The sequence below is a fragment of the Sinohyriopsis cumingii genome, chromosome 16 (assembly GCF_028554795.1).
Source record: "Sinohyriopsis cumingii isolate HCF-2022 chromosome 16, ASM2855479v2, whole genome shotgun sequence".
Taxonomy (NCBI): Eukaryota; Metazoa; Mollusca; class Bivalvia; order Unionida; family Unionidae; genus Sinohyriopsis; species Sinohyriopsis cumingii.
Window position 1 is genome coordinate 10,811,281 of NC_142976.1, and position 23,873 is coordinate 10,835,153.

The window sequence follows — 23,873 nt, forward strand, 5'->3', positions numbered from 1 at the left end:
AAATGAGATTAATGTAACAATAGCTGAGGATGCTACTTACCAGGGAATACATTTGTGTCCCCTAATTTTCCTATTGTTCTCTCCAGTAAACGTCGACCTCTTGATAAGGTCTTCAAGAACTGAGCTTCTTCCTCATTAATTATGCTTTTCACCTGTCAGAAAAAATGATTTCAAGAATATTAAAGATGTAATTTATATGTACAAGCCCAACTTTTATGAAATTAAACAAAGTCAGCTCCACTTATACTAAAATTATATACAACAATATACTGTTTACAACAATGAATATTGCCTGGTCTATGTCCTATTAATTATGTCATTCCTTAGTCACATCCAAAATAAAGAATATCTTCCTCTTTCAACCTAAATCAAGAATATAGGCCATTAGGGTGGGAGTCTTTGCAGGTTAGGTATAATGTTATTAAAATTAGTTTTAACCCACCCCCACCAACTGCATTTTAATTAGCAATAATATATTACACTCTATTATTTCATTGTTAAATTTACCAGTTATGAGGAAGGCTGAATGACCTCAAAAAACAAAAACTGGTATAAGAAAAAAAGGCCAACACCTTTATACTGTATGAATGTTCCAACTGTAAGCTGGTAGACTGCTTGTCAATCTTGTACTGTTATGCCTAAACCCAACAGGCAAGTACCCTCACTTTTGGCACACCAAAGATCAAAGATAAAAGAAGGAAAAGGTAGAGTGATACCACTAAAATGCATATATCATCCTAACAGGAGCATGCCAGGATGCAGTAGTAGCCCACACCTCATGAAATTTAATTCTCATGAAAGAAAGATCCCTTGCAGTGAGAGACTGATAAGTTTTCTCAATAGTGAGGACAATCTACCTGAAAATGATTACTACTGAAATAGAGAAACCCCTGACTGGGAAAAAGAGACGATTCTGACCTTTCTTTCTCCTTTTAGTGGAACTAAAAAAAACTTGATGCTCTAATTGGATAAAGGAACCTATCTTGATCATCCCTTGAAAAAAGATTGAGACTGAGAACCTCAACAAGAGGGTAGCTGATTCTCAGCCAGAAATCAAGGCTGGTAATGAAAAGAAACTGAATCTTAGCACACCGAACCATAAACAACCTTATTCCATTGACAAGGCACGAAATTCACTCTTTCTTTTCAGTGATGCTTAAGAGAGGAGCAAGACTCTCTTTTGGGTAAGGTTCTTGAAGGAAGCTTCACTCAACAGTTCACAGGGGTTTAAATAATGCGTAAAGAATATGAAAAGTTCCATCTAGTCATTACTGAGCAAGATACTGGTCTCTGAAGTTCATAATACCCAACCTGAAAGATGAGGATCCCACCCAATGGCAAACTACTCCAAAAGAAACTGAAAGTATTAGAAAGGGTGGAATTATAAGCCTTAATGATAGATAGGAAAGAGAAGAAAATCTGCATCTATAGTTAAAGGGAAACAGATAGGATCAAGGTATTTCCTATTGCACCAATCACAGAAGACTCTCCACTTAACATCATAAACATGGGATAAAGATGGTCTCCTGGCCTAGGCACTGCAGTTGGCAACCTTGCATGAAAACTGGTCTTCTGTGGTGTGACTCACTGTGCTGGGACAGCAGGTACACTTCTCAGATGTAATCTCCTGTACCAACTGACTGAGGAGACCTATGAACCAGAATCATTGAGGCAACAGGGAAGCTATCAGGTAAAGAACATGATGGATTAGTTTTAAACAGGGGAAGTTGTATGTGTACAGACAATCCCACTACACACTGAAAGCATCCACTGTCTAAGCCCACTGAATTTGATCTAGCATTAGGGACACATAATGAGGGCACTTTTGTTCAGGCACATAGCAGATAAGTGTGCTATTGGTCTCCACAACAGATGAAAAAGTGCATCTGCTACCAACTAGTGTAGAGACCATTCCATTTAGTTCATACAGTCCACCCAGACAGGATGTTTCAGAGGATATTGCTCTTTCCCAGAATGCTGTGAAAGTGATCTCTGATGTGACTGTCCATTAAAGAAGGTTCCAGACATCCATGCACAGGAGGAGCATGTGTATCTCTATGTAACCCTAGGTATGGTTAACAAGGTGATCACAACACAGCGACACTTTGTGAAGCTGACACACCCTTGTAGGAATAGAAAACCTATATTTCTATAATTGTTGACATGATGGGTCAATAACTCTTAAAAGCAGAGTACCTGAAGATTGATTGATTGACTGTTTGTATTTTTATGGTACATCATCACTGTTAGGCTACCTAGCAACATACAAAGGTTATATGTACAATTATTTTGAAGTGACAAAAAGTTTCTTTTCAAACAGTGATAATAAAATCAAAGAGTTAAAAGCAAAACGATAAGATGGTAAGGGTCACATTTAAAGCTTGGGGAAAACATAATTCATTGTAAACTCTGATCAATTATTGGACATACAATTAATGAAACAAATTCTGCATCATGGTATAAAGCCACAGTCTAACAAAGATTTTGTATTTGCATAAGAACAATAATTTTCATACATTTAGTTTTGAAAATGTGCAAGATATTCAAGTAAAAATAGGTGATTAATTTCTCACCAAGACAATATTTTGAGGATGGAAATTTTATGCAAATAAGTTACATGCAATTAAAAAAGGTTACTATATACATTATTAAAAGGGCATAATGAATTATCAATACTGTAAGTGCATTTTGCTAGATAATGTTTGGATCCCTAAAGACACATTTATATTCATCATTTTCAACACCAGAAAGCTAATAATGAACGCTTTGTAGAAGATCATCATAAGAAGTAAATTTATCATATGAATACTGTTTTATAAAAAAAATATTTATCCATAATTATTAAGTATGTCATGCATCATGTAAAAAAAGCATACTGTTCAAGGGAATTTAGGGCAACTTATTAAGGAATTTAAATATTTCACTTGCCAAAGCTCATAAAAGACAGAAAATGTTTCATCTGAAATGAGCAATCATATAAATCCTTTAAATGTTGAATTTGTCAATGTTTTAGCTATCATGATGATAACTCATACGGACTTGTGATGAATTACACATGATAATTATAGGTTACTGCATTTGTATGGGAAAATATGAACGAGTTTTGGGATGGAATACTGCACGACCTTGGAAGTGCAGTATATCCTTCCGAGAAAACGATTTTAAAATATTTTTCCATTAAAATGCAGTAACCTTTTTATTATATGCTCATTTTTTATTCTACCTAAGGTTTAATTATATAAACAAAATACACTACAAGAAACAACATAAATGAATGAATGCCATATTCCAAACTAAATACACAAGCGCAGATTTGTCATTACACAATGACATCATTATTAATGTGCACATAACTCCGCCCAGATAAATTTGAACTTAGTCGTGCGCTTGACATAACTTTCGAAAGAAAATGGAGTGTCTAGTTAAAATTTAAATTTGCAGTCATATTGAGAATGAATGCGCATTGCAACAACTTTTCCATTTGATCTGGAATGAATACATTTTGGTATTTTGTTTCGATTCGACGAAAGTTTGTGATTTTGGGCTGGATTCATCTGTGCAAATTATACATGAAATACATCTGATTGAAGTGGCGCGGGAGAAGCGTGTTTACATCTGCAAATGTGTTTCTGTTTTTGTCATTGGATGTTTTAAATCATAATGTGGGAAAAATATGAAGTCTTTCAATCGCAATTATCAAAAAGACGCTATGGAATTTAATGCTTATTTCATTTTGAGTGCAGTAAGGAGGATGCAACTGCACTTATCATCAAAATTACAGTACACTTTCGAAATGTGTAATCCAGATTGAAAACCTATGACATGGCTCATGTCGGATTTGCAGAAATAAAATACATTTTGAGGAAACCCAGGATGTAAAACTATAAGTATTTTTTATTTTGCCATTCTTATCACCAGCTAAAGAAGAGAGTATATGACTTGTCACTTGTATGTTATTTGTAAGGACCTTATCTTCCGACTGTTATATAATGTAGCTAGCCTAAATCCGTAACATTGTATCAACGCGGAATGTGCCAAAACAGCTGAAAATAGCTGTTTCAATCACTCTTATTTATACAGAAAAATAAATGTTTCAATCACTGTTATTAAGAGAAGAAAATAACTCATTCAATCACTGTTATCAAACTGCAAGTGAACTAACCATTTCTGGATCCTTCATGATTTCTGGGAAGGCATCTCCCAGAAGCTGGAGAACTGTATCAACCAGGGAAGCAAAAAAGCCTGGTTTGGCATTCAATTTCTCTGTGGCATAGCGAACAGCACGCCGCAAAATCCTCCTTAGGACATATCTGATTACAGAAGAAAAAGGAAGAAAAGTACACTTTATATGCATTTCTTTTGTTTTTTAAAAAAAATAACAGACATCCATACCAGCAGTATGCATACATCCTTTTTTTTGGTCAAGTAAACTAGACCTTCTTGAACATTAAAACTAAAAGTTGAAAGGTCAAAGGGACAAGCCACTAATTTTAAGATATAGTGCAACCTCATCTCATCTCTTATGTGGTTTGTTCTCAAATGGAAAATCTGATTAAAAATTGCTGATAAGCACAGAAATTATGTCCATTTTGGGAATTTTAACTCAGAAGTTCATTGTAGATGCAAAGAAAAATTGACCGACATTGCACCTACTTGGAAAGAAACAATTGCCTTCCACTAGATCCCAAATCTACTGTGTGCCTAAAAAGTCTTTATAAGAGTGCATTAGCACCCATATCTAGCTCATCTACAACAATGGCCATCAGATGAGATGTAACTTACAACCAAAGACACTGGATGGCCTGGTTAATAAACGTCAAAACATAAGATTGTGCTACTGCCTAACAACAAACTCCCTGTTTACAAAGAGACCAGGAAAATTGTATCCAGGTGTGTCAATTTACACAAGAGACTGCTGACCACCACCAACAGGGCAATCTCAAAGCAAAATATCTACAGGCCTCGAGATCATCTTGCACCTGAGATCATCTGTCCAGATTTCAAATCCTAATAGCACAACCATGAATCGGAAAACCTGATGGAGTGCCTAGTATTTAAATCTTTATGGAGCACCCGAATCTGAGTCGTAATGGAGCAATATCCTACGTGAAACCTATTTTTTTAAAAAACCACAATGTAAATTGAAATACCATCAATCTCTAAGTAAAAATGGATAAAACACAATTCATACCAAAATTCACCTGTCCTGAAAGAAGCTATTTTTGACAGAAATGCAACTGAAATTCTTGATTAGCTAGATGGACTTGAGCTATCAGAGATAGACAGATCACAAAGTGCTCACTAGAATTTACTCAATGACCATAATGAGAGAAATTAGTGTTGGCAAACCAAAGTTAGAGTAAGGTGGATATTCCGGGGCCACAATTCCTCTAAATCATGATGTGGAATACTTGAAAATCCAACCCTTCATATACAACTCATGGTACTAATGATCAGGATGAATGGGAACCAGTCTGGAAATGGGTGAACATAAAATTGAGTACATACGAGTTTGGAAGGCCATGATGGTTGATAATGAAAGTAAATTTTTAGTAAAAACGCCTTTTCAGAGCTTATCCTAGCTCTAACTGAAAACAACTGAGAATTTGTTATATTTAAGGAATTTCCTTTTACAGACCTGAGTTTGGAAAACTCATTACTGAAATCGTCACCTGACTCTTTGGTGCAGAATTGAAAGCATGTTTCAAACATGTGCAGATCCAAAAAATGTTGTGGCTGATATGGTTTTCCCTAAAACAGAAGATGTCATCAAGGATGTGTCTATAATGATAAATATAGGTTTCATCATGAGCATTTAGAAATGAAGAGAGTGCAAGATACAAGTCTAACTAATGACAGGTCCCAATGAAAGTGGTGGCAAGGTCAGCAAAGAATACTAGGCCTTTTCCTTATCTTGTAGTACTGGTGGAGCATAGCTGATAGCATCCACATCCTTACTGAAATGTTTTCTGGCTCGTTCATTAGCCACAGGCTAATTGTATGGCCTAAAACATTGCCCATCCGTCCTCTAGCAAAGTGTACAGAATTCCCAAGCATGGTCTGCCAGCATGTAATCTTCTGTTGTTTAAATATATTGTAAACCCTACATTTAATCCTTCATATTGTTACTTGTAATTAGAAAGAATAAAACAATGGCATACACAGACAACATGATACAAGCACTACAGTAAGCTTACTAGAAGGAAATAATCTTAATACTGAGAATAAATGATTGTTTACTTAAAAAATAAAATACAATAATCGAGAACTGAGATCAATAACAAAAAACACTGACCTTCAAAACAGATTTAAGATGGCACAATGTTGTAAAAAAAAAAAGAAAAGAAAACTAATACAAAATGTGTTTCTACATTGATGATATAGCAAAATTTGACAAGAAAATAAATAAAATATTATTCCAATGTGATGAGAAAACTACTCCTTGGATAACTCAAACTTGAAAAACACACCACAAAACTGAAATTCATCTATTAGGCAACTGAAGAGCATGCGGACTAAGTGCAAGTGAACGTAATAACTGAAAAATTATGGGATTTTATGCCAAGTTCACAGTTCAAGGGGAGATCACTCTCATTTGTCTTGGTAATTTTAACTCTTTATATGCTAAAATAATCTCATGGGTCAGTGGTTCTTTCCAGGGTTCTTCCTCCATCATTAATACCGGCCGCCATGTATAGCCTATTGTGTGCTGAAAAATGGCATTAAACCCTACAATAACATATGCTAAAACAAACAACAAGATGGTGTCAACATGGGTTTTTGCTTGAGTGGACTGGATCTGCAAGACAGATGATGAAATCTTATTTTATTATAAGATTATGTACTTGAAATATAACCTTACATTTGCCAACAAAATCTGGATGTGATCAATCAGCAGTTTTATGCCAAACATACAAATGCATAAATTGTAAAGCAGACCTGCCAATCATGACGAGACTGTCTCACAGTAAGGCAGCTGATTTTTTTTCTCCGTTAAGTCTGACCAGTTTTCATAAGGTGTAATGAAATATCATAAACTGCTATTGTAATGCTGGAGAGCATAGGTAAAAGTTCGGTACTGGAAACACGCTGCAATGGAAAACATTATGTTCATGAAACTTTGGTAAAGTACACACAGACCTTATTTACCACTAGTACCATTGCACAAACTTCAGTTCCAAATGCTATGCAGCTAGTTCAATGGCTTGTTTCTATCTCTCAACTTGACAAAATTCGTGAAAAAAAATTATATTTCACATGATGACAGTGATCATATCTCCTCCCTCCATGAGACATAATCAAATTGCCATCTGATGTCCAATTAATGCAATTGTGCCCCTTCCTGCTTTTATTCACAAGAATCTGGATAATCCTTTTTATTTATTTTTCATTGTCGATTCTTAACACATTTTAAGAGCCTTATTTTTCCTTTCATCTTCAACATACAATGCTGGATGCCATTTTTAAAAAGTTCTATAATCGACAGTTTCATCATGCAGACACTTTGCATGAAAAAAATATGTGTAGTTTAAAGCATCTGAGGTACTGCTGTAAAGTTAGCCTGGTTCCCAGACTAATTCCACTAATTCTAATATGAAACCCAGATCCAAATCAAACACAGATAAACCAATTATCCAGACTTTTTTGGGCAACAATCATTTTTTTCCATAGTTTGTGCTTTTATACTTAAGTCCATATTTTAAAGGTCATTTTTGTAAGACGACAAAATCATAAGGGTTGGCAGGTCTGTGTAAAGTATGGAGGGGTGGAAGCAAAGTATCAATTAGAATGAAGACTGAGTACCCTCTGCCCGTGTTGTCTGGTCTGCCTCCATCTGCCAAGGCAACGGTTAATGTGCGAGCATGGTCAGCAAGTACTCGGTAGGCCATGTCTACTCCATCCACATCTTGTTTACCAACCTTCCCTGTGTATGCACGAGCCCCTGTCCCCTGTGAATTTACCAGAGAGATATTAACAACAACATAATATTCTACAACCTTGATAGCATAAAACTGAAAATCTTAAATGTCACAGATAGAAGTATGCACAATATACAAACATGACAACAAATCATTCAAGTTTGGTCATGTATTAGGAAGATATTAAGAAATTAATGCCAATATTCAGGAATCTTTTAATGAAAACATCAAAAAACCCTTATATCTAACTGTAATCAACAAAGTTTGGGATAAGAAATAATTCTTAGCCAATTTTAAATCTGAGTTTTTTTAAAATTTCACTAAAATATCTCAATCTACTTCAATAAAAGGGTTTAAAGACTACGTGTTTTACATAGCAACAGCACTGTGTACAATGTAGCTATCTTTAAGAAGACCACACAGACTGACCACATATTTGGTCCTTTATGGATGGGTCTCCTTTACATACAAGTAAAATATACAGCAAATTTAAGAAAATGAGTTTTGTTTTTAATGAGCAGTTGTTCTCCATCTGGAGATGACTGCAAAAGGCATGTTTTATGTATGCTGTAAGGTGTTCACATATTCAAAAGGCAGGTTTTATGTATGCTGAAAGGTGTTCACATATTCAAAAGGCAGGTTTTATGTATGCTGTAAGGTGATCACATATTCAAAAGGCAGGATTTATGTATGCTGTAAGTGTTCACATATTCAAAAGCAGGTTTTATGTATGTTGTAAGGTGTTCACATATTCAAAAGGCAGGTTTTATGTATGCTGTAAGGTGTTCACATATTCAAAAGGCAGGTTTTATGTAGGCTGTAAGTGTTCACATATTCAAAAGGCAGGTTTTATGTATGTTGTAAGGTGTTCACATATTCAAAAGGCAGGTTTTATGTATGCTGTAAGGTGTTCACATATTCAAAAGGCAGGTTTTATGTATGCTGTAAGGTGTTCGCATATTTAAAAGCTTACATTCGTTGATGAAAATAATTACATCACAACCATACAATTTGTGTGTGTCATTTTGAGTTCTAACACAGCTTTAACAATCTTTCAGTCATACTGCTACAATGTCTGCAGTGTGGCAGTTTATACTGATGTCTTCTAGCACTGGGGCATCATGCCAAAGACATGTAGCATCATGTCACACCCAGTCACATTATCCTAACACCAGGTCAACCAGTCCTAATACTAACCTCTTAATGCTGAGTTCCAAGCAAGGGAGCTGCTAGTACCACTTTTTAAAATAAGTCTTTGATATGACTCAGCCAGGGTTCGAACCTGTGAACTCCCGCACTTTGGGAACCAGAGCTGTCCATAAATTTTGAACCTGTATATTTCAATCTAATGCATGTAAGACACAATTAGTAATAATGACACATATGAACTGCCTATTAGCAATGCATGACCATTTCATGTTGTGAGCTGATAATCAAAAGTTTCATCAAGAGTCCCAATAACGAACTGACACTCTAGTAGACTACTTTCCAAAAATCATTTCCAGCAATCCATGATCTGTGTGTGCTTTCATTATTTTCAACTTCTGAACACTGAAACCATCTCTTGAGTTTCTTCAGGAACTCTGACATACCAAATATGGAACTGAAATCTTCTTACATGTCTGAGTTAACGTTTCACAAATTGCCTTTAAGCGCAATATTAAAAAAGTTGTCATGGTCTTTTACCTTGAACCTCATAATACGGTTAGATCACTGAACTTGCCTCGGACAATGTCCATGTATACCCACATGCTAAGTTTGAATCAGTATCATTTTATTATTGGAAAAATTATATATGGCAAGCAAAAAGTGCTTGTTTGATTTTTTATTTTAAAAAAATGAATTGGCCACCTATTGAGAAAAAGTAGCTGTAACAAGATTTTTATATTCCAGGTCATAATGTCATCATTTGAATATTGGACCAACCACAAATAGTAAGAAGTCTTGTACTGAAAAAGCCATGTCAATATACAACCATCCTTCAAAAGACACCCAGAAACAAAAAAAGTATTGTATGAAAGGGTGGATCTAGACAGTTTAGACATACCATATATATATATATATATATATATATATATATATATATATACTCACATATAAGTCAGATCAAACTGCAAAACTGCACATACAAGGTTCTGCCATCACTTAATGTGCTGGCAGATCTGGGTCTATGCAGTTTGCTAGGAGTGACCAATAAAACAAACAAAATAGATCCTGACCAAATGGCACATAATGAACTGGCAGATCAGGGTCTATGCTGTTTGCAGTTTGACCCAACTTGTAAGCGAGTATACATGGTATCCAGTTTTTCTTACCTTCTGAATTGCATCGAAGAGAGCCAGGAACAGATCAGTGTCGTAATTTGATGATTTGCACTGAATGACAGAGACCAATCTCTCCAATCCCATACCACAGTCAACATGGGGCTTTGGCAGACGCTTTAGCACAGTAGCGGATTCTCTATAACAATGTGTAAATGAATCTTTATTAGTAAACTGAATGTTTTTCTCTAAAATACAGTGAAATCTGCCACTGCAGATATATCCATATACAGGACATCTGATGATAAAAAGACACTGCATAATGGACACATGTAAACCAGTGCAAGGCTGCAATGTTTACATATGTAAAAGGTTTAATTGAGTTTCCTGATTGTAAATAATTAAGGAATCAGTAAGCATGTAAATGAGCATGAACACAGCTGTCAATAACAGAAAACCACCATTTCAATTATTTTATGTATTTCTATATCTCTGCTTCTGGAGAAAGTTTAGTAGTACATTTTGTGTTAATTCTTTTTGATGCATTATTTTCACAATGAAAGTGGCATTACTAGTAAAATGCTGAAACTGATGAGAAATGGTTGCAGTGCACATTACACATTATACACCAGGTTGCTTCAAGTGTGTATGTGCATGTGTTTTGGACTTTTAACGTGTGATTTGGATTTTTATATTTTTTAATGTGGCTTTAACAATTTTTCAGTCATATCGCTACAATGTCTGCAGTGTGGCAGTTTATAGTGATGTCTAGCACTGCAGCATCATGCCGCAAACATGTGGCATGATGTCCCACCCAGTCACATTATCCTGACACCAGGCCGACCAGTCCTAACACTAACCTCTTAATGCTGAGCGCCAAGCAAGGCAGCTCTTCGTACCAGTTTTTTAAGTCTTTGGTATGACTCGGCGGGGGATCAAACCCACAACCTCCCGCATCTGAGGTGGACACTCTAACCACTAGGCCACGGAGTGGTTGAGTTTTAACGTAGCTTTAACAATTTTTCAGTCATATCACTATGATGTCTGCATTTTGTTAGAGTTTATTAAGATGTCTAGCACTGGGGCATCATGCCTCAAACATGCAGCATCATGTCCCACCCAGTCACATTATCCTGACACCAGGCCAACCAGTCCTAACACTAACTTCTTATTGCTAAGTACCAAGCAAGGCAGCTGCTAGTACCATTTTTATAAGTCTTTTGGTATGACTCATAGCCACAACCTCTCACATCTGAGGTGGATGTTCTAAATATGTGGGCCACCAGAGTGGTAGGTTGTTTAACTACTTGTGCTGATGAAAATGTCTTTCAACCACATTATTTACCTTTATTAGTAAAGTTTTATTTTTGAAAAACTACTGTTTCAAGTTTATAAGTCACCACAGTTTTTAAATTGTTGTAGATACTACCACACAATACATCTAGCTACATTCATTGTCACTGTCAAAATATCTTACAACTGGGTACTGCTTTAAATCTAAGTCACTACTTCCATCTGTGGCAACTAAAAAGGTTTTGCATTTTATATTGTCAACAATAATTTCCTTCTTTATTAAAGAAAGTTTGTTTACAATTGCTTAAGTTTTACTCCTTGCACAGCTGTATTTGGCAGCTATTTTAGAGTAAGGGAACATTTTACAAACAACTTCCTCGCATGATCTGCCACACTTATTTGTAGATTATGCTCCTCAATGAATTCACTAAAGTTAGTTTATGTATTCATAACAGCAACATCTAAACAAGAATTCCTATTTGGGCTCAAAGAACAATGAAATTTTCTTTGAGGAACTTTGCATGGCAGCTAAATCCTTGTGTTTCTTTGTAGAAAAATGTTTGTTTTTTACAAACAACCTTCCTCCATGTGCTACGCTACAAAAGGCAAATGTTTCACCTTTTTCCGATCTGTCTTCTAGTTTGAACTTCTGTGCCCGGTGTTTTCATGTAATCATTCTTGGTGGTTCATCATCACAGTCAGTTTCATGAGCACGTTATTTTCTTTGGCAACATATCTGGTTACCCTAATACTTTACTGTCAAGTCAAGAATGATACCTAAGGTGTAATTCATATGAACAGGAAATACTGCTCAAAAAATCTGGGGACAATACATTGATAGGAAAAGAAAATATTGCTCAAAACATCTGGAGACAATACATTCTAATGAAAAGGAAATACTGCTCAAAACATCTGGGACAATACATTCATATGAAAACGAAATACTGCTCAAAATATCTGGGGACAATACATTCTAATGAAAAGGAAATACTGCTCAAAACATCTGGGGACAATACATTCATATGAAAAGGAAATACTGCTCAAAACATCTGGGGACAATACATTCATATGAAAAGGAAATACTGCTCAAAACATCTGGGGACAAATACATTCATATGAAAAGGAAATACTGATCAAAACATCTGGGGACAATACATTCTAATGAAAAGGAAATACTGCTCAAAACATCTGGGGACAATACATTTTAATGAAAAGGAAATACTGCTCAAAACATCTGGGGACAATACATTCATATGAAAAGGAAGTTTTAGGACTTCTGTATCTTTAAATTCTGACCTTGTTTAACCATGTGAACTTGACAAGTTTCAGAACAATTTTCTATGGACACTCATTATAAACAACTTTAAAAACTTTATTTCATTTGCCCAATCAACCTAAATAGTTGTTGTCCTTGAAGACATGACTTAAGAACTGATGTCATTGGGTTATTATAACAACCTGCTGACAACACACTAAGAACTGATGTCACTGGGTTATTATAACAACCTGCTGACAAGACACTAAGAACTGATGTCATTGGGTTATTATAACAACTTGCTGACAACGCACTAAGAACTGATGTCATTGGGTTATTATAACAACCTGCTGACAACGCACTAAGAACTGATGTCATTGGGTTATTATAACAACCTGCTGACAACGCACTAAGAACTGATGTCATTGGGTTATTATAACAACCTGCTGACAACGCACTAAGAACTGATGCCATTGGGTTATTATAACAACCTGCTGACAACGCACTAAGAACTGATGCCATTGGGTTATTATAACAACCTGCTGACAACGCACTAAGAACTGATGCCATTGGGTTATTATAACAACCTGCTGACAAGACACTAAGAACTGATGCCATTGGGTTATTATAACAACCTGCTGACAAGACACTAAGAACTGATGCCATTGGGTTACTATAACAACCTGCTGACAAGACACTAAGAACTGATGCCATTGGGTTACTATAACAACCTGCTGACAAGACACTAAGAACTGATGTCATTGGGTTACTATAACAACCTGCTGACAAGACACTAAGAACTGATGTCATTGGGTTACTATAACAACCTGCTGACAAGACACTAAGAACTGATGTCATTGGGTTATTATAACAACCTGCTGACAAGACACTAAGAACTGATGTCATTGGGTTACTATAACAACCTGCTGACAAGACACTAAGAACTGATGTCATTGGGTTACTATAACAACCTGCTGACAAGACACTAAGAACTGATGTCATTGGGTTACTATAACAACCTGCTGACAAGGCACTAAGAACTGATGTCATTGGGTTACTATAACAACCTGCTGACAACGCACTAAGAACTGATGTCATTGGGTTACTATAACAACCTGCTGACAACGCACTAAGAACTGATGTCATTGGGTTACTATAACAACCTGCTGACAACGCACTAAGAACTGATGTCATTGGGTTACTATAACAACCTGCTGACAACGCACTAAGAACTGATGTCATTGGGTTACTATAACAACTTGCTGACAACGCACTAAGAACTGATGTCATTGGGTTATTATAACAACCTGCTGACAACGCACTAAGAACTGATGTCATTGGGTTATTATAACAACCTGCTGACAACGCACTAAGAACTGATGTCATTGGGTTATTATAACAACCTGCTGACAACGCACTAAGAACTGATGCCATTGGGTTATTATAACAACCTGCTGACAACGCACTAAGAACTGATGCCATTGGGTTATTATAACAACCTGCTGACAAGACACTAAGAACTGATGCCACTAGGTTATTATAACAACCTGCTGACAAGACACTAAGAACTGATGCCATTGGGTTATTATAACAACCTGCTGACAAGACACTAAGAACTGATGCCATTGGGTTACTATAACAACCTGCTGACAAGACACTAAGAACTGATGTCATTGGGTTACTATAACAACCTGCTGACAAGACACTAAGAACTGATGTCATTGGGTTACTATAACAACCTGCTGACAAGACACTAAGAACTGATGTCATTGGGTTACTATAACAACCTGCTGACAAGACACTAAGAACTGATGTCATTGGGTTACTATAACAACCTGCTGACAAGACACTAAGAACTGATGTCATTGGGTTACTATAACAACCTGCTGACAAGACACTAAGAACTGATGTCATTGGGTTACTATAACAACCTGCTGACAAGACACTAAGAACTGATGTCATTGGGTTACTATAACAACCTGCTGACAAGACACTAAGAACTGATGTCATTGGGTTACTATAACAACCTGCTGACAAGACACTAAGAACTGATGTCATTGGGTTACTATAACAACCTGCTGACAAGACACTAAGAACTGATGCCATTGGGTTACTATAACAACCTGCTGACAAGACACTAAGAACTGATGCCATTGGGTTACTATAACAACCTGCTGACAAGACACTAAGAACTGATGTCATTGGGTTACTATAACAACCTGCTGACAAGACACTAAGAACTGATGTCATTGGGTTACTATAACAACCTGCTGACAAGACACTAAGAACTGATGTCATTGGGTTACTATAACAACCTGCTGACAACGCACTAAGAACTGATGTCATTGGGTTACTATAACAACCTGCTGACAACACACTAAGAACTGATGTCACTGGGTTACTATAACAACCTGCTGACAACACACTAAGAACTGATGTCACTGGGTTATTATAACAACCTGCTGACAACACACTAAGAACTGATGTCATTGGGTTACTATAACAACCTGCTGACCACACACTAGAAAAAAGTCTATACCAAAAGTACCAAGATAATGGCCATCTTGCCTGCTTTGTCTCTGCAATTATTATTGTGAAGAAAAAGCAATACAATGTATTACTCTGGTTCTTTAAAAAAACATGTGAAGGTCAGAAACATAAATTCGACAGGTAGAAGTTGTAATAAAAACATGTGAAGGTCAGAAACATAAATTCGACAGGTAGAAGTTGTAATACATTTTGCAAGGTAACAGGAAATAAGTACCTATTGAACTGGATGAATACAAGATTCCATATCTCAAGGACATCTGGATCGTCCATGTTGACGAGATGTTTGGCATCACGGCCACCAATGCGATCAAAGTGGATCTCTGTGCAGGGTCCACATGGTCCCGTCTCACCCATCTCCCAAAAGTTTTCCTTCATACTAAATGGCAGAACCCGCTCACTTGGAATCCTGGAATAAATTCATTCAAATTACATGTACTGTTCTTTTGGTTCAAAAAACACTGCATGTGAACAATTTTCAGGAAATTAGGCTTGTTTGTTGTCCATAGAACCAATATCATTTGACAGTATATTTAATTAAGATCTATTTTATCTGATGAGGTAAGACTGACGGTACCTAACACTAGGGAAGATTGACAGTACCTAACACTAGGTAAGATTGATGGTACCTAACACTAGGTAAGATTGACGGTACCTAACATTACGGAAGATTGACGATACCTAACACTAGGGACGGCCCATTAGGCGATAGGAGAGGATCCTTGTGGCAGCTGAGCAGTTAGAAGGTAAACAAGGTATAGTTCTCACCTTCTAGAATCAAGTTCATCTGTTTTGTAGTCAGGCACACATACCACTATGCTAAAAGGTCCATACCAGGTAAGATGGTTATTAACTGGCCACACAGATTCGGCTAATGTGGGTATGTGAGAAAGCTTGCCAGTAGCTTCTTGTGGGAAGGTGGTTCTTTCCAGGTTCCTCCTCCACCATTAATACTGGCCGCCATGTATAGCCTATCATATAGTGAAAAATGGTGTTAAACCCTACAACAACAACAACAACAGGCCACATATATACCCTTAACCACAATGCTCCTCACCCACCTTGATATTCTTCCAATAATGTCAGTTGGATTCACCTAACATCACACTGCCAGCTAAAGAATTTGAAAAGACACGATATGTAAGGGGAAGGATGTGGAAAACAAACAATTGCTCTTGCCATCAAGAATAAAACCTGGCAGGTCTGTTTTGCAGTCTGGGAGACATGCCACACAGACTAATGGAAAGGCAAGATGAGCTGGTAAGTAAATAGCATATAAACCCTCAACTGCTACACTCCTCTACATCCCTGATACCTTGACATTTGTCTGTGAATGACATGTGCATTACAAAACCAGCTATTAAATTAGTGGAGATACCCTATATAATGGTAAGAAGAAGGGACAGAAAGTATAGCTTTTGCTTCAATTATCACACCTGGTTGAAAAAGAGACACATAGGTAAATCTCCGATGTTTCCAAGATATGATTAAGGGGACAAGTCCCTTGGGTTAGGGACTGACATTAAGGTCAATGTCATTAGCATGTATAAAACTCTTCTATGCCAAGTAAGTGTACAGTAAATATGGTTATAAGGTAGGGGATCTCAACAGTTTGCAAGTTAAGACTAAGGGGCTAAGTTTTCAGGGGTAGGAAGTTACCCCAGAGCATCATCCTAGGGTACAGTCCAACACAAATTGACACCTGTATTGATTACATGTTTCATACAGCTCTGGAGTAACTTGAAACTTGACAAAATCTCCAAAAGCACAATCGAACTTCACAAAGTACTAGTATTATCTAGACACAAAAAGCTGTCACTAATCTTTTGTGTCTAACATCAACAGAGGTTTCATTATTTTAACTCAGACAGTGTGGTAGGTCAGTAATTACCCTAATTAGCCATTACAACCACTATAGATGAGACAGAGGTTTCATGCTTCTAACTCAGTGTGGTAGGTCAGTAATTACCCTAATTAGCCATTACAACCACTATAAATGAGACAGAGGTTTCATGCTTCTAACTCAGACAGAGTGGCAGGTCAGTAATTACCCTAATTAGCCATTACAACCACTACAGATGAGACAGAGGTTTCATGCTTCTAACTCAGACAGAATGGCAGGTCAGTAATTACCCTAATTAGCCATTACAACCACGATAGATGAGACAGAGGTTTCATGCTTCTAACTCAGACAGTGTGGTAGGTCAGTAATTACCCTGATTAGCCATTACAACTACTATAGATGAGACAGAGGTTTCATGCTTCTAACTCAGTGTGGTAGGTCAGTAATTACCCTAATTAGCCATTACAGCTACTATAGATAAGACAGAGGTTTCATGCTTCTAACTCAGACAGAGTGGCAGGTCAGTAATTACCCTAATTAGCCATTACAACCACGATAGATGAGACAGAGGTTTCATGCTTCTAACTCAGACAGTGTGGTAGGTCAGTAATTACCCTGATTAGCCATTACAACTACTATAGATGAGAGAGGTTTCATGCTTCTAACTCAGTGTGGTAGGTCAGTAATTACCCTAATTAGCCATTACAACCACTATAGATGAGACAGGTTTCATGCTTCTAACTCAGTGTGGTATGTCAGTAATTACCCTAATTAGCCATTACAACCACTATAGATGAGACATAGGTTTCATTATTTTAACTCAGACAGTGTGGTAGGTCAGTAATTACCCTAATTAGCCATTACAACCACTATAGATGAGACAGAGGTTTCATGCTTCTAACTCAGACAGTGTGGTAGTCAGTAATTACCCTGATTAGCCATTACAACCACTATAGATGAGACAGAGGTTTCATGCTTCTAACTCAGTGTGGTAGGTCAGTAATTACCCTGATTTGCCATTACAACCACTATAGATGAGGCCTCACATGAAAAGCATGCAGCACACTCATCTAATTATCATACTCATTCACATGTTGAACGCTAAACAATAAACATGTTGAGGGCATCCTGTCACAATCTACAATGTTTAGTCATTATTATGCACATTTTACCAGTGAATAAACATATTTATTCCTAAGTGCAACTGTAATTGTCAGAAAGGGCCTTCCGTTTAGGCTAGGATGTTTACAGCAAGGACAAATCTATGTGCAAAGCTAGATCCAAGTATTGGACAGCTTTTACTTCAAAGATGAACTGCATGCAGATGACCTATAATGGAAGTAAAAGAAATTGATTTTAAAAAAAATATGCACATGTATATAGTCATCTAGGTCAATGATTCAAGCATGGACAGTTAAAAATGAAAATGTAAGCAAATTCAGTGAAGCATGAAATATGGGTCACAGTGATCAACTTTTACGGTGAGGGTGTTTATACACATCAAGATGCATACCTTGACCAAGTTGTATGATTCCCAGTATAACAGTATTTATAGAAGATTTAAAAAAACAATGGCTGGAAAAGCTAAACATGAAAATAAAAGTCAAGTAAATGTGAAATGTAGGTCACAGTGACCTTCTTATGCTGTAAGGATGTGGTAACAACATAAATGCATACAATCATCTTTTGTTGTTGTTGTTGTAGGGTTTAACGCCATTTTTCAGCACACCATATGCTATACATGGCGGCCAGTATTAATGGTGGAGGAAGAATCCAGGAAAACCCCGGAAAGAACCACCAACCCTCGAGAAGCTACTGGCAAGCTTTCTCACATATCCACATTGGCCAAATCCAAGACTCGAACCTACGCAGACAGAGGTGAGATGGCAGTGATCCGTAACGGAGAGCACTTTAGACCACTCGGGGACCCCATACAATCATCTAGTTTGATGATTCTGACATAATGTGTTTGCTACCGAAAAAAGTTAGTTAAGAATGAAATAAGAGTCGTAGTGACTTTTGTGTTGTGGATGCAATACATAAAATGCATTCCTTCATGATTCTAGATAAAACAGTGTGTATACAGGGTACAAAAATCCCATTTGGTCAAGAACTAATCACAAACTTAATCTAAGTCTGAAAAATGCCAAATGTAGGTCACATTGACATGCTTTTGTTCTAAGGCAGTGGTACTAACATATAAGCATAAAATTATTTTTCATTATTCAAACATTAACAGAGTATGAGAAAAAGGCTTAAAACAAAATTTACCCCAAAATAGTGAAGCAATGGTCTCTTTGACCTACTTTTGTAATGAGGGTGCAAGATGCATTCCCTGGCAAAGTTTTGATTCCAGGTATAACAGTATGTATACAGTGTGTGAAAACCTGTGCAAAAACCCTAGTTAACATAAAAAAAAATATTTTTATACCAAGAATGCACAACAAATGTAAGATGCATATACAAAGTCTGCCAGCTTAGCTCCCTCCCCAGGGGGTAGGTTCTATGAAACACACTCTAAAGGTGCGCTCTACAGTTTCATACTTTGCATTGGGTTCATTTCTAATGAAAAACCTTTTACCATGTTTTCTTCACTGGTTAAACTAGCTACTTAAAAAATATCTAAGGTATTGTTAAAAGAACATTAAATTCCCTTTATTTTGGTTTATGATTGATAGGTGTGATTTAGGTTACAGAGTATACAGCTTGGCCTTACTTCAGATGTGCACCTATCAAAAGACTGGTATGTTCACTTCCTGGCCCTCAAAGGCAAGTTGCAAAAAAAAAAAAAAAAGCCAATATTTTGTTTTTCTTTTTATGTTGCACTTTCAGTAGCTGGTACTGCCTACTCTGGCAAAATGTATTTTCCCTATCTAATAAGTGCTAAAAGTTAATTAATTCTGGACTAGACCAGGCTGACTTTTTAAACACATGGGAGCAGCCAATTTCATCAGCTGTGTGCTTAGATCATACAATTTTCACAACTGCAACTTTTAAAGAAATTTCAGCTGCAGTACATGAAAGTCGTATAATGGTATGCCAATATTCCCACCAATGTGCATACTGCAAATGCATACAGCTTCATCTTACTTATTAATGCCATTAATAACTTCTATAATCAACAGTTTCATCATGCAGACACTTTGCATGAAAAAAATATGTGCAGTTTAAAGCATCTGAGGTACTAATTTAAGTTAGTCTGGTTCCCTGACTAACTTTACTAAATCTAATATGTAACCTGAATCCAAATCAAACATGGATGAGTTGATTATCCCGATTTTATGGCAAGAATAATTTTTCTGTAGTTCCAGCTTTTATTACCTAAGTCTGTATTTTAAGAGCCATTTTCGTGAGTCTTACGGCAAAATCGTAAGGGTTGGAAAGTATGTAGTGGATGTGGGCACTAATGCCAACACAGACACTGGGGTGGTACAGTAACTGTCCTTTACTCTGAAGTGGTGATAAAAAATAAATGTATAGCAATGATAACCTCACCCCAAACTGATCCAGATATCCCTTGTTTCATTGTCTGGCTCCAATTCAAAGTCTTTATTTCCTCCAAAGTATGTGACATACAGTCTGTCCTTGTTCAGGCCATACCTCTCTGTCAGGAGTTCCCATGCCCAAGCACACATCTCTTTCTGAAGGAAAAAAACAAGAGGATAAATGACAAACAACAAGCCATCACATTAGCTTTTCTGATTTATGACCAGCAGAGCTAAAAATTCTTCAAATTTGCCCCGATTTAAGATCACCAAATCATCGTATCAAATACACAGTTAAAGGTACATGTTGGTAAGTGAAATCTTTTAGAATGACACAGTTATTGCAACTTTTCAACAACCAATAACCTGCACGGTTGATTTACAGCAGGTTTTACTATAAATTAGCAGATACATTATGCATGCAAGTGTAACACGCACTAATGTATTTCTTGCAGTTTTTCTATCATGTTTACAAGAAATATTAGATTACCCATGGATGTATATGACTCTCAGGTTTTCATAACTAATAATGAATGACCAAAGTCTGTGTTGGCTTTTTTCATTATAAACATACATAGCTGCCAACCTTCCAGGCTCACAATTAGTGAAAATAGGGATAAAAGGTCATGAATTTGGACACGAATTCGTGAATAATATTAGAACAATAACTCCATCCACTCTGACTACTCCGACCATCAATACTACACTATATCAAGTTAGCAAAATAAAAATAAAACACTATATATATGCAGAAATATTTATTTATCAAGACATGATACTGTGGCAGACTTGAACTTCCTCAACTGCTTGATCGTAAATTTGTTTTCTAAACAATTCCGACTTCTTGCCTGCTGGTTGATCTTGGGGACTAAAATTGCTGACAAATTTTCTGCAGCTAAGGAGGCCTTAAAGTCTGTCTTATTTTTCCTCACTAAAGAAAATACTCTTTTGCTGTCACTGTTGCTGTGAGGAATGCACAGGAGCTGCAGCATTTTTGGTTCTTCCACAGGAAAATTTGGAAGCGATTTTCAAGTCCAGGAACATATGTCAGAACAAATGTTTAGCATGGTCTCCAGCTGATAAAGGTAGATTGTGTTCGACACAAGAAAACTCACAAATATTGCTTAAGCGTTGGTAGCCCGCGGGTCTTCCACCAATGGTTTAAAATATTCCAGAGCTGAAATCTGCGAATTCTTAATTTTCCCAACTTCTACGTGTTTTTTGCAACCGACATTCTTCCTCACATCGTCTCTGCTATGGCACACTGAGTGCAAAAAGGACGAATGAATATCAATGTTTAATGGCGGAATGCACGGCCAATTTTTGATATATTCCAAATTAAACTTCACTTTTTGAGTAATAAATTTCTTTTTCCTTGGCGGTGAAGACATTTTCAAAATCTTACATGCGATGCTGAACGGTAACTCGAATCAGTGTTTTGACGCATGCACGGAGCAAATTTCCGGTTAGGCCCCAGTTTCTCTCAAAAGCATTTGTAAAACTACTCTTATACATATAGATTAAAATAGGCTAAAATGCTTGCGACCGGGCCAACTGTACTAATCGGCTGTAGATCAACTAATATCATGACCAGCGGTACCGGACCGTTTCGTCAACTGCAAATATCATGACTAGCGCTTAACGGGAAATCGGTTATTTTATTAAAGATTTAAAATAACTGAGGATCGAAAATTTCGTGAATTTTTGTCTTACGGCGTGAATTCGTGAATCGCTGAAAAAGTCGTGAAATTCACACCAAATTCGTGAGGATTGGCAGCTATGAACATAGTATAAAATAAATTGAGTATGATGAATCATCCTTTCTATTTACCACTGAATCATATCAGAGCTGTTTCAGCTGGGTCAATTCATAATTAGTTTCCTCACCTTGAACCATCTCAAACATTTTATGATGACATCACATGCTCTCTTTATTAAATGCAGGACCAAAGATTTGCCTATCCATTACCAGTAATTCAAAACCAGTAAAATAGTCACCTACCCTTACATATTAACCATGAACTACACACCTTCCAATTTTACAATAAACAATAATAACACTGGCTACTATTAGGAATGGATTCTAGAAATGTTAAATTCTTCCAGAAGTTGATTCATTTAAGGCAGCAAACCAGACCCATCTATTGTAGCAAACCAGACCCATTTATGGCAGTTTAAGATTTTAGTAAATACAACAACATTGCCATGCTTCATAAATTATTAAATTACTATACTGAAGATGCTGATTTGATTATGGTGATCTTATTTTCTTGTTATTATATTGTCTTTCAATTTGGAAAACTTTCACTGAAATATAAAACATTAGACTCGTTTACTATTCTGAAATTGGTGCATTGTTTGAAATAGGAAATGAGTCTTGAAGATATTACTACAATGTGGTAATATGAGTAAAATTCAATAACACATACATATATACCCACAAGGTGGGCAGGGGGGTTTGCGCCGTAGGGGAAAACTAGGATATCTTCAAGATCTTGAATAATATTTGCTGCCTTTATCTTTTTCTGATATTTTATAAAGTAATAGAACTTTTTCTTTAAATAAAAAAAGATAAGTAAAAAAAATGTCATTTTATGTCCAACCTATCCTAGAGCGCACAGAGTGGCTTACACCATGGAAAATTGATTGTGATGGTCTAATATAATGATCACATCATTTTCAGACCTGATAACCCTAACAGGACTTTCTCAGTAAGGCAAAAAAAAATTCCGTCATTTAGGCAAGTTTTCAGTTCAGTGTAACAAAATATCATGTACTGCTATTGTCAAGCTGGAAAATAACCATTTAAAAGTCTAAAAGTGTGATACAAGACTGATGTACTGATGGTAAACATTGTGTTCAACTCAAAATGTTGTAAACTTTACTTCCACCTTAATTACTTCCAGTACAGTTACACATATTGCAGTTCCAAACCCTAAAGAGATCAATGGCTTCTTGATATATCTCAACTTGATGTAATCCTTTTATAAAAAAAGGCTGTGCAATGGCAATCTTCTTTTCCATCATGTGACATACTCAAATCAACACATGATGTCCACTAAATGAAATTGTTGCCCTTCCTGCTTTCCCCCCCCCCCCCCAAGAATCTGAAGATTCCATTTTATTCTTCTGTACTATTAAAACTTGTTAACACATTAACCCCTGGAGGTTTTTGTCATTTTTGCCTGAAAATCAAGTAGGAAACAGATTTTGAATGCTATTTCTGAAAAGATCTGAAAACACCAAATCCCGGGTGATCTTTCAATAAGA

General features: G+C 36.5%; 1 protein-coding gene across 3 annotated transcripts in view; it reads right to left on the bottom strand.

The window, feature by feature from the left end:
* LOC149779940 (alanine--tRNA ligase, cytoplasmic-like) overlaps positions 1–23,873 on the bottom strand; it is an 83,208-nt gene that overhangs the window by 46,704 nt on the left and 12,631 nt on the right. For all 3 annotated transcript variants that reach the window (XM_089936632.1, XM_089936633.1, XM_089936635.1), the window contains exons 4-9: positions 20,614–20,759; positions 15,493–15,684; positions 10,235–10,379; positions 7,804–7,949; positions 4,163–4,310; positions 41–152 (exon numbers count right to left, since the gene is read on the bottom strand). In XM_089936632.1, the coding sequence (XP_089792758.1) occupies positions 41–152; positions 4,163–4,310; positions 7,804–7,949; positions 10,235–10,379; positions 15,493–15,684; positions 20,614–20,759 (889 nt within the window). The remainder of the gene's footprint in view (positions 1–40; positions 153–4,162; positions 4,311–7,803; positions 7,950–10,234; positions 10,380–15,492; positions 15,685–20,613; positions 20,760–23,873) is intronic.